At 41.0% G+C, this 13,218-nt stretch overlaps 1 protein-coding gene across 1 annotated transcript in view; it reads right to left on the bottom strand.

Moving 5' to 3' along the window:
* Positions 1-13,218, bottom strand: part of DLGAP2 (DLG associated protein 2) — a 1,278,043-nt gene that overhangs the window by 521,227 nt on the left and 743,598 nt on the right. Inside the window, exon 5 of the mRNA XM_085610808.1 lies at positions 6,873-6,932. Coding sequence (XP_085466934.1) covers positions 6,873-6,932 — 60 coding nt within the window. The remainder of the gene's footprint in view (positions 1-6,872; positions 6,933-13,218) is intronic.

The following is a 13,218-nucleotide window of genomic DNA, read 5'->3' as shown; positions in this document are numbered from 1 at the left end:
GAAAAAATGATCTGAGAATCATCCGCATATGAGAACAGGGTCATACCAGATTCTGCAATCACATCCATCAAGGGGTGTTGGTAGATGTTAAACAACAGAGAGCTCAAAATGGACTCCTGCAGAACCGCAGAGGTCAGTTTTAAAGTAGTAGAAGGGTTGTTTGCTGAAAAGACCTGAAATGTTCGATCCTTCAGAAAGGAGGATAACCACTTCAAAGCAGTGCTGGCAATGCCTAAAGCCTCCAGTCTGTCCAAGAGAATGCAGTGTGAGACTGTATCGAAGGCCAAGCTTAAATCTAAGTGGATAATGGCGGTTGTCGAGTTCTTGCTTCAGAAATTCTGTGACTCTGAGTAGGGCAGATTTGGTGCTGAAACCTGCCCTAAATCCAGAATGGGATGGGTGCAGCACATTGGAAGTGGTTGCAAAGGAGTAGAGGTGAGTAGTAACATGTTTTTTCCAAATTTTGGAAAAAACTGAGAGTAGCGAAATTGGCCTGAAGTTAGATCAGCATTGAGGGTCAAGGTCCTTCTTGAACAGAGGGAGTACCAAGGTATGCTTCCAGTTCTGAGGTACCACACCTGTGACCAAGGAGGAATTAAGGAGGTCCAACACTCCCCTGAGGGCTGCCTCCTCAAGTAATCTGATTTTTGATGGTGGGAGGGGGTTGAGCGGGGAACCGGACTTAATGGTAGCCATTAAGGTTTGCATTCGTGTGAGGTCCAAAAGAGGCCACACATTAGTTCTCAAGGACATAAACATTGATAAACTACAATGTTTGGGCATATTAGGTACACCCAGGGTCTCTCCTAGGTGTCCCAGGGGTGGGGGTCAGATATTTATTATGAGGACCTTTATAAAATGAGGTAAATATACCCTGGGTTAAGTGATATTGCACATTTCACTCCCCACATTGTAGTAAAGTACTTCACAAAATCGACTTTTGTGCTTGGAGCAGTGTGGAGGGAGAATTTGCAATATCTTTTCATATTCAAACTCCCTAAATTCCACCAGGTGTTCCAGGGCTGGGGGGACAAGTAGATATAGGCAGGGTCCTTAAAGAAAATGGCTTATGAGCCCTGGTTTTCGAAAAATGTAAGTAATTTTTCCCCTTGCAAATCCCCTGCCACATAGGTTAACATGGCAACAAGTTAATTATTATTAATTTCCATGAGGAGAATCATAAAAATAGCATTCAAGAACATCCTAAAATGGTATAAATACAACAATATAGTATTGTTGAATTTCTCCTAAAATGTACAGACCAGAAGTTATAAGACTTTCTTGTCTGTAAGCCAAAATCAGTCTTCCAGTGGTCTGTCCTGACTGGTCAGATTTAAGTGGATTAGCCAGGCTCCATTGATGAGGTAATAAAGAGCCCCTGGTGTTAGCTAGCTCTCCTGGAAGGGCAGGGTTCTGCTACCCAGAAATGTCAGAACAGGGAAGGGGTCTTAAACATTAAACAATTTAATTCAATGGAAAGATGAGACAGCTAGAAGACACCAGTTTCATTTACACCTCTCCTCTTTGAACCCAGCCAGATGCTAGGCTTAAGAAAGGAATGAGCAGATGCAAGGTGGAGAGACTATGGATATTAGTCTGATTGGAGGTGTGTTTAGCCAGCTCTTCTCTCCCTGCTGGAAAATCAGCCATGATGAATTTTGGGGGAATGGTCCTCTCTGAGAGAAAATAGTGCCACACTTTGGAGAATGTGGTCATAACCAGGGGTGTTGCCTTCAACCTCATTGGACAGGAGTGACCCAGAGACCGTGGAATAAGTATCTGAGAGGGGTAGAGTCTCACAGATCTGCTGCTCGAAGCCTAAGAGAGAAGAAGGGTCCACGCTGAGAAGTTTGATTTGCATCCACCAGGTCTGGCACTCTGAAGTCTGTGTCTGCTGCATAATCCAGAACTACAGCTCTGTGGACTACCTTGCTTTAAAAGGACTAAAGAGTGAACTCCCTGCAAGCTATAGGTTATCAGAGCTCACCTGGAACATCACTACCAAGAATTATCAGCCTGTAGTACTATCAGTGGATTTGAAAGGGTTTTGTCCAAGTGGATTGGGTGAACTAAAGTCCCAAACCTTCAAGGACCATCTTAGAGCTTCCAGGCCCTTAGAGTAAGTTTTGGACACTTTGGGACCCTTTGGAGTACTTCAGGAAAAAGCTCCAGAAGCTTTGAGAAGTTTGGAACAACTTTGGATTAAAGCTCCATAAGTAGACTGACTAGACCTGGCCAGCCAAGCCTGCGACCCTTAACCAAGAGCCGGACTGCCGTCCAGGTTCATCCAGCCGAAAAGCTCCGGAGGTCCGACTTCCAGAGTTTGACTGGTAGAAAGCTGAAACCCAAGCCGGCGAACCCTCTCCAAATCCGGCCTGGTGAAGAGCATCGAGGGACCTAACAAAAAAAAAGCTCTGTAAAAGTTTCTAAGACCGAATGTAGAAAAGGCGACCGGGACAAACGGCGAGAGCCAAGCCGCTCACCTTCAACAGTGAGCCAGCCTGGATCCCTGGTTCATCCCGCTGAAAAGCCCCTGAGGTCTGACTTCCAGAAGTTTGACCGGTAGCTCGTCGCAAGGCAAGCTGGCGAACCCCCACCAAATCTGAACTGGCTGAGAGTTTTGAGGACCCGGGAAAAAATGCTCCAGAGAGGTTTTATACAGAAAGTATAAACTTTGACTGAGACCTACCGTGAGGGGTAGCCGTGCAGGGCTCCATCACGGTCGACCTGAATCTTTGACTTGCAACCTCATGTCTCAATAGGCACCATAGTTTGCTATGTGCTTTATAGTGCCAAATCTTTAAAAATTCATTTCTCGTGTTCCCTACACTGGATTATTTTCGTCTCCTTTTAACAATAAAAATATTTCCTATTTTTTTAAATTGCAGTTGGATTTTTATTTTGTGTTGTATCTTAATTATTTACTGAATGTTTTAAATGCTTTACATACCTGTCTTTGAAGTTAAGCCTGCCTGCTTGCAGCCAAGCTACCAAGGGTTGAGCATGGGAATACTTTTCGAACACCTATTCTGAGCCCTAGACTGTGTTAGTGGCCTTATTGCCAGTGGCAGATATACATTTGCCCCTACTTATAATTCAATTTCCAAAAATCATCAACTGTGTATAAAAATGTAAAGAATAGAAGGTACACAATATTAGTTTGATGTAAGTTCATAGGAAGAGCAGGCTCATGCTAAATTACCTTTTTCATGAACTGTAAAGAATGATAGCATCAATCAGTATTCAAATACACTCATAATCCATACTTAATTTCCCAATTATATTAAGTGTTCTCATCACAAATGTATAACTTTATAGCACATTCAAAACATTTTATCACAGTGGAACATTCTGGTGGACAAATGAAGGCTGACAAATCACAGTGTACAGTGGAATGATAACAAACATGTATCACAAAGTTTATGTGGTTGTATATGGGTGTATCTAACTTAACTGCCTACTTTTGCCATTTTCAAATGGTTAAATGAGAAATTAGTATTTGATTTCAAATAGTTATTTTATGTGAAAGGAGCCTTCTAATAGATACTCTTTCCGAAAATAGATAATAAGGGGATGATTATGTCAATCTAGAAGTATATTACTCAAAACAGTTGTTACTGTGGTGATTCCTGACTAAATAATGGCCCTCAGAGCAGTATTGCAGTACAAATAACAGTGATTTAGTTGTACATTGGATTGTTCTGGAGTTTATGGAGTAAGTGACAGTCAAGATAGAACTGGGACTCAAATTGCATGCCAAATCTAATAAGGATGGAAGGCAATGTTTGAAGGTTGCTGAAATTAGCACATTTGAGCACTATGGGTAGCTTCACAGAATCGTTTTGAGTGGCACTGGTTTTCAGGAAGGTGTATTGAAAGAGAGAGAGAGGTAAAAGATTCCTGTTTTTAAAATGACTATTTTGCATCCCCCAAAAAAACGTAGGTCTACGTTTTTTAGGAAGATATATTTGGAAGAGAACTTTACCTACCCACTTTTTTCGTTGAGGAATATTAGATTGTTTATGCAATGCAAAATGCCCTTACTGGTGGCACACTAGACAATAGTAGTCAAAACAGAGTGCAGTAGAGGCTGGTAAGTATAATGTAAATTTGTATAACTGTTCAATGACATTTAGGTAGTATGTTCCCATTGGAAAAAAGGATAATAGATAGTACTACTCACAGTTCTGAAACTATAACACATTTAGCCCCAGAGTGATTAAGGAGATGGGCCATTATTGATAGGGAGATTTGGAGGCTAATTTAGCTAGAGTGTTTCTTTGATAAGGGAGGTTTTGAATAAATAATTTCTTATAGATATGTTACAATGCATGGATCTTTCGTGAGAAGCCAATGGAAGTAGGCAAGTGTAGAAGACGTGATCCTACTTCTGTCTTAAATACATTATTTTTTTTAAATGTCAACTTGAGCAGGTTAACATTTAATTTGTTTATCCCCATTGTAGTTCCAGAATCGTTCTGCAATGTAAGACTACTAGAGAGGCTTTACATTTATTAGAGAGGAATTAAGTAATATATGCATATTCCAATGCAGCATTAATAGGAATCTGGAAGAAGGGGGATAAGACAACCTAGACACTTTGACATTTCACCTGTGGATTAATATTTGTAATTTATAGAATACGGTGAATTAGATGAAGAGTAATCTGATAGCATCATGTTTTTATTTTGTGACTCTGAGGCTCCGCCCCCATTTCTGATTAGATTAAGAAGCTGAGGGCATAATTTAGTGATGTGCTGCAACATCACAACTACCAAAAACCAAGGCATGATCCTTCTGCCTGTTCTCTCTTCCAAAACCTCATTTAGAGGTCAAGGCATACCATTTCTAGATAGTAGGACCTCTGCTGGCCCAACTCTCAGAAAATGTATGCAGACCCGGAATTGGTGAAAATATCATCAGAAGAGTTTCCATATTTATGGCTATTGTACAATGTCATACCCACTGCCATTTTTCCTGATGAGGACCGTCATGTAAACCATGGCAGTTCCAGACGGAAAGAGTCTACAAACACCCGCCCATAAACTGAAGCAAATTCTTACAGTGGATGGAGGACATTGGTTATGCTTTTTTTCAAAGATGGACCTATACTTTAGACATCTGTCTTCATGGTGTGGCAAATCTGCCTACACTTATTTTGTGCTCACAACATGGCTTCCATCCTGGTGTTGGGAGTCAGTTTGTGGGGAAACATATGAGCAGGCAATTCTACGTTTAATGAACTGGTTGCGCCTGGGGTGGTTCAGGTGGTGCCTCCTGCTCCTTGGCAGCCATAGGGCTGCTGGCCTGCCAAACATAAAATAAGGCTTTAAGCCAGTTGTGGGGAATCTAACGCAGGAAGGCTGAGGGACAGTTGGTGGGCAATGAATGTCTTCTGTGCCCTCTATTGCCAAGAGCCCTTTGATGACACACATGTGCTTTACTGGAAAGAACTGGTGGAAAAACTACTTCCTCTCTAACCTACTGATTCAATCCTTCAGTTTTCTGCCTAATGCAGATGAGATCTTCAAACATCTCGAGTCAGCTCCCAAACTGGGTAACTAAAAGCAATACTTCAACGTGCACCAGAAGTACATTTTCCATATTGCGGGTAGAGGAGTAGTGAGATTAACTCAAAAATCGAATCTTTTAGGAATTCTATGTTAGAAACAGTTAAAGGTTGATGCAAAGTCTCTATTGGTGCAGAGTATATTTGAGGCAGAAGTTAAGGAAAGGGGGATATGGAAATGAGTACAGAGACTGACAATGGCCCTAATTTCCCAGCTGTGGTTGTCAGTTCAGGAATCCGATCAATATTCGGAAATAAGTGATGGAAACAAGCTGCTAAAAGAGGCACAGTGGTGAAATGTTATCTCAGTTAATGGTAGTGCCTGAATCCCTCTCCTTTCTCTTTTCTGCCTCTCTTTTGATATGCACTAAAGAACAACCTTTTATGAATCTATGTTTGTCACTAGCACACTTGACTGTATGTATGGTCTCGTGTGATAATCATACTGTCAAAGTATAATTTGTGCCCTGCAAAGCTTAATAAGGAACGTCTGAGAAAAGAAGAGGCATAGTCAGAAAGGATATCAATAGTCTCAAGGGTTAGGTCTGAATTGCTGAGACATGAAAGACATTTTCTTAAAGGAGAAGTACAGACCATTCACTTGAGATGCGGAGGTACCAACTTTTGAAAACAAAGTTTGACTAGTCCAGGGATGATTTGGAAGAGATCACTGGATGCATTGTTCGATTCTTGGAGAACCCTGGCTCTGACAATCATACTGTTTGATTTCCTTTTATCACGTGTAGTTGGGCTTGATCAGCAAGTGATCTGATTTGCTTCTATTTCCTCTCTTTTTCACGTATTATGTAAAGAGCATATATAATATATTAAATGTATTTGTCTAACCAAATCAAAATAAAAAAATAAAATAATTGCAACCTCAATGGTGGGAACAAACTGCAGGAGGTTGGTCCCCTGTTTTGCTAACATGCAACTCTGTATTCAGCTTGTGTTGCACATAGGGCAAGGACTGACTTTAAAATACGTTTCACGATACATTTTGGTATTTTTTGTTCTTAACAGAATGTATTCAGTCGAGTAACGGGAGACTTTGACACCTTTTCATGTCTAGACGATTACATTTGCTCCAGCTATTATAATGTGTAATGCAATTTGGGTGATGCAAATTTGAAGATGAAAGTGAGCTATCAGAATTAAACATTGTTAGGAATCAGGAATATATCAGAGCATGGCCTAATCCACCGAAAGCAAACTTGGGTTTAGATAGCTGAGAAATAATGTCAGTTACGAATGGCTTTATAAATGTCAAATATAAGCCTGGGAAAATACAGGGTACTGCCACCTTGATCTCAGGATAATCCTGTGAGGAAAAGCATTCTTGCAGACTTTCAATGAGGAAATCCTGCAAAAAAAGAAAAAGAAAAAGAATTCTCTTGTTAGATTTTACTGAGATCAAACTGGATTCACCCTGTCCATTTCCACAACCGTAACACAGGTTCCCCACCGACTAATTATGCTGGGTGTTCCCAAAGATGTTCCTGGTTCCCTGCTGAAAGTTACACATGATGCTGGGATGACTTTAGCAGAATTTAGGGATGGTTTTAGGCATGGGATGGAATGCTGAGGTATCTTGAAGCGAGAGAAGTGTCCTTGATGGAATTAGGAGCTGGTTGGTAAAAAAAAACATGGTAAAAGTATTCCAGTAATTTACATGGACAGGAGGTTAATCACATACCAATATGAAAAGCAGAGTTTTAAATATGCCAAAAAATGAAGACAGTTTTGCTTCATTTTGCTAATTAAATGCTTGACTAATGTGCATACAATGGTGAAGGAGATAGAACAATATGTTTGGTACTATCTATCTAGAAAACTTCTGCAACCAGTAACATATTTACATGTAATCTTACATTGCAACAGTGGACGTAGCACTTTTCTTCCTAAATATGTTTGCCATTGCTTGACATTTCATCTACCTTCTTATCACTGTACAGCGTGTTGAGTGTGTGTGGGGGAGGGGGGCATAATTCATGAGATCTGCAGCCTAGAGCCATTCATAAATCAGTTCCCATTCTTCAACAGTCGTAACATATAGAATTATAGACGGGTAACAGTGAATTTTTCACCAAGGGGCTCTGAGAGACATCAAATGGATAACAAGACCTATGATGTTACTTGAACCCCAAGATGAAAAACATCTCTGTAATTCACTTTTTACCCATCTATCATTTTATGGTCTGTATGGACCCCGAAATCATCTGCCCCTTCCTTAAACTGCTATGCAGTATCAGAGGAGTAATGAGGGAGCCATACATAACATGGCCTCTGTTACGTATCCCTGACCCAAAGGTAAAAAAATACCTTACTTGCCATCCTTGACCAACCCCCACAACCTTCCCAGCCTTCTTTCCTCCTCCTGCAGCTGCACTTTCTCCTTTCAGTCAAAGCAGGCAAGGAGTGCTGCCTTAAAGCCATATATAACAAGTAGCATCCTGCGCTGTGAGCACCTGCAAATATGGTTTATGCCATGCTGTTTTTCATGTACTTTTTTTTTATTAACAAATGTATATAATCATAAACAGAGCACAAGGGGCTGAATCTGTGCAGCAATTACTAAGATTTGTTGTATTGGGCCACTTGCTTTCTTCTTTCTACTGACGCTGGATTATAATCTGAGAGACAATAAGCATTTTCTCATTTTAGTCACACTGTACTGAAGTAATTTTAAGGAATTGACCTCTGCACTACAGTAGGAAACGTGATATAAGTGTGCCTGTGTGTTCGTATATTGACACACATATATAAAAGGGGTCTTAAAACATTGTAAACCACGAGGCCAAAGGCCGATTGATGTGTAAAGGTCAATAAAAACCTCAAGAAGTAAACATAGGATCATATTAAAAGTTATCCATTTTGTATTTTATTTTACTGTATTTTACCAAATGTGTATTTCGAGGTAGTTATCTTCAAAATACAGTGTTCTTCAAAGAGAGGCTGACAATGGACACGTATTTAAATTAGAATGTTCAGGTCTTGTTTACATTTCATGAATACATTTTTGATAAAAGAATGGCCAATAGTGAGGACAAGTGAATTTATGCAATTATGTGGCTGCAGCATTTACTGCATAGTTTTGGATTTATTGTATTTTGTGCATATTTAAAAAATATATATATTTCTTGATCTAATGGATGAAAGTAATACTGCCAGAGATTATGCAACATAAATTGAGTTTTCTTGCCTTACATTTTAGATAACCATACCGCATAATTTTGTCATCCATTGCTGCATAATCGCTGTGGGCCTGATATTGGTAAAGCTCTGCATAGTGGCTGGGGGATGTCATAATGATGTTGATGAAACACATATTTCTATGTAATGGTTTCCATGTTTCACGATTTCCTGTGAAAGATGGATTTTTATTCCACTCAATTGTGTGCAATTAAAGGACGGAAACATGATATACATAAATCAATGTTGCAAACAGTAGCTTATCCACTTACCATTTGTTTGCTGGTGTAAATATTTGTATATACAATTTATAGTATCATGTTTACATTTTTAAGCTAAATCAATTGATTAACATACTATCTAATTGGGTTCGACTCCAATCCTTCATTTTCTTATTCCTCCTATACTGTTTCAATAAAACTAGAAATGATGCCAGAATTATGGAGAAGCATGCCAGAAGTACGTTTATGAGACAATATTAGATTTCTATAAACAATAGAAGTGTCAAGAATGAAGCTAAAATATCTAATTCCATTGATGGTAACAGCCTCAGAATCAGCACATGCTCTATGTTTTTGCTCACCTATTTCTAGAGTGAAACATCATATTCTGTATTCATATTAGTATGCCCACTGCCCCCAAAATTAAATGCATGAAATGCACCTGCACATAGCAAATACAACTAAACCCTTGGTGGATGGACATCAATTGATCAAAATGTCAGGGTCGCAGGTGACATCACATACTATTTAGCCCCCAGAGTCATTCCCGGGCTAATATCTGTTCCTACCCCTATGCCTTCAACAGTGAAAAGGTGAGATATGGAATGAATGCAAAAATATAAATGAAATTCCAACATAGGAAGTACAGCAATCCTGAATTTGTTCTCATATAAAACAATGTTTATTTAGGTTCAGGCTCAAATCTGCTAACCTAGCATAAATTATTTGGATTTAGATATGATACCAATCGTATCCGTATGATGAAATAGAATTGTGCTTAATAGCAGAGGTTTATGTAAATTGTGTGAATACAGCTAAATGTATGGCCAGCACTATATAAGTCGATTTTTGTACATTCCATTAAATGCTAACATTGACATTACTTCTACCATTGGAGCTGGGTCAACAATTGGTTGGAAGTATTTTTTCAAAGTAGCATATGGTTAGAAAACAAGCGGGCCTATTTATGAGTTCATTTGTGTTGCTCTTGCACTACTCAATGTGGTGCAAGAGTGGCGCAAACCTTTAGACAGATTTTTTAAGCCACTCAAAGACACTACGCATGGCTCTGAGTGGCTCCAAAATTCTGGAGCCTTACTCTGCCCTGGGAAGGCGTTCCATAGACTTTGCATGGGCGTTCCAATGCAACTCCCATGGTTGTTGATGCAGTCACAGAATTACAAGAACTTGTAAACTGGGAATGTACTAAAATCCTATACCTTCCCAGGGGAGGTATAATGAGGAGAAATATCTGTATTTCTCCTTGTTTCTTCCTCTACGGGTGCATTCTGCACCACACACAGAAAGGGGAATATGCTTCATAGGTTTGCCTCCTAGGGTTGTTTTGTGAAGGAAAGTCCCACTTCCTGCACCAAAATAATCCTCCTAGGATTGTTTTGGTTCAGGAAAGTGCCCCTTCCTGTACAAAAATAATCCTGCATGCAGCGCAGGCACCCTTTACTCTATCTGCACGGGTGCTTGTATTGGTGCCAGACAGCCAAATGGGTGCCAAAAACAGAGCATGGTTACAGTGGGGTAGCCACCTTTTTACAGACATGACACTTCTATTGAGCTTGGACAATATTTTACCATAGATCCTGAACAATATAACTCAGGAGTCGGCAACAAGCATAACAGGTGTATAAACAAAGAAACAGTGAACAAAACGCACCTAGGAAAGTCATATGAGAATTAAACAAATAATGGTCAGCCATTTGCTGGTGCATGGGTCCCTTGTTCGCCCGTTCGCAAGGGAGATCAAGAAAAACCAGGTTCCATGATGGAGCAGCACTGGAGCATGGTTGCATCAGGAACCCTAGTCTAGATATGTCTGTGTATCGTTCCCCCAATCCTAATGGGACTACGGGTGCATTAAGCTCTAGCCTTATGCATTGCACTGCTTATCTGCTTCTTAGAGGTGTTCTGGTGTCTGAATTGGCTTCTGTCTTTGCTATTAACTTGTACCACTGGTTGTATCAGAATCCCAAACATCCTGCCACCTGGGAGCTTGACAGCACATTGATTTCCGTAGGCGCCCATTTGCACACACCTCTCAGACAATCCCCGAGGCCTGGAGCTGTTGCTGAGTTCCAGGACATCGCTATGCATTGCTTCAGTAATATGAATACTAGGTCAACAAATCAATACACATGATTGGCCTTTTGGTACACACTGTCAACCTCAGTAAGTAAGTTACTTTCTATTTAGGGACCAGTCTTCCCTCCAATTCATATAAGCACCCTATCACTTCCTCCCATAAAATCTCTCTATCGCTGGACAGAACCACACCATGTGGCTAAAGTCAGCCTCTGTGTCCGTACATCTAGGGCAGTTTGTCGATGCACCAGGGTACATTTCGCCCTATTCACTTGAGGATCAAGTATGTATGATGTAAATATTTGAAGTGCTTGTACCTTAGTCTGACATTTTTTGGGAATAAGCTTCCCAATGCTAAGGCTAGGGGACAGATTGTGGCCTATGTGCACCTCCCTCCGCTCCTGCTCTGTCCCCAGCAACTGGAACAGAGCAGCATAAAGACAAGTGAAGGCCTGTTTGGCAGTGCAATGAATTAGCATGACCTGTAAATGTGGCGAGGTATCCAGATCTTTTTGCTAGGCTATCCTGTTGGCTGTTGCCTGTTGTATTAGGGCATTATATAACAGAAATTGGGCTGCATCCAAGTTATACACCTCTCAAAGATCCTTGAAAGTTTTCATAACCGTATGCCCGCCTCCCTCCATAGTCGCACATATTAGACTGCCCCCAGTCTAGCACACCCCCAGCAGGAACCACAGTGGGGGTGTCAGTGATTTATGTGTAAATAGATCTTCTGACGTCCTTTTGCTACTCTTATTAACGGATGGTCTCCTTTGGTCCCTTTATCTGTGCTCATCGACCAGTCTAGGATGGGACTCCTCTCCAGGTGCACCATAACGCCCAATATTTCCATGTCTCATTGCGCTGCCATCCATCACATGGGCCACTGGAGCTGTGAAGCATCATAATATAGCTCATAGGTAGGAGCACCAAGGCCACCTCTCTATAGTAGTGCATATAACTACCTTAGCGCTACCCAAAGGCAGTCCCTGCCCCAGACTAAGGAGTTGAGCAGAGACTAGATCTCAGAAAAAGGACTTCTTTAGCACCACTGATAAAGTTGCAAAAATGTATAATAGTCTAGGCAGTACCAGAATTTGACCACTGCTATACACCTTAGGGTGGATAGCAGTAAGGCTGTCCAGAATACTAGGGACTGTCCAATCGAAACCATTGCTTTACTGAAGTTACCATCGCTCAGGTGCTTTTATTCGTGGAAGATGTTGACTCTCATGTACTTGATGGTTGTGAGTTCTAGTCGTAAACCCTCTGGGACAAAGTCAGCCCTGACGCTATACCAAAGCAGGTACATGAGTGAAATCAAGCTGCCATTGCAAATAGGCTGGTTGTGAATGTAGATAAGAGCATCACTGGCATACAGAGACACTAAATGCCAGTCTCTGCATACTAAAATTCCCCATTCAGGCCATTGGTTCTCATGAGACAGGTCAGGGGTTCCATCACCAATGCAAAAATAATGGTGGAGAGAGAGAGCCCTTGTCTGGTAGCCCGGCCTACAAGCAGCACTTCAGATACTGTCTCACCTGTGCGCATTGTCTTGATCAGTTCCACTTATAGGAGACGCACCCAACAACGAAATTCCAGGCCCTGCCCTAATCGCTGCAAGGCTTCCTTCAGACCTAGCCCTCTCTGCAGCGTCATCCCCCAAACATTTTGCCTTTCTCTCTCCACATTTTGTTGAATTCGTTTTTGTTGACCTCAGGACTCTGTGCACTTTACCGCTTCTAACCACTGCTAAAGCACTTGTGCTCACTCCCCTAAACATTGGTATATTGGCTTATACCCCATTAGCATATTTAATTTACTTATCGGTCCCTTGTACAGTGGTTAACCATATACCTAGGGCCCCTAAATTAAATGCTACCAGTGGGCCTGCAGCAATTGTTGTGCCACCCACTTACTAAGCACCTGAAAGCATGTTCCAGACGTGCCACTGCAGCCTGAATGCAGGGTTAGACTGCCATGTCGATTTTGGCAAGGAAACCCTCTTGTCAAGCCTTAAACTCCCTTACACATAAGTGACCCCTAAAGTAGGCCCTAGGTAGCCCATTGGGCAGAGTGACTTGTAATTGAGAGGTTGAATATGTACTTTTTAGTTTCACATGTACTGGTAATGAA

This window comes from Triturus cristatus, chromosome 6 (assembly GCF_964204655.1).
Source record: "Triturus cristatus chromosome 6, aTriCri1.1, whole genome shotgun sequence".
Classification (NCBI taxonomy): Eukaryota; Metazoa; Chordata; class Amphibia; order Caudata; family Salamandridae; genus Triturus; species Triturus cristatus.
This window is presented reverse-complemented; position numbering and strand designations above follow the sequence as displayed.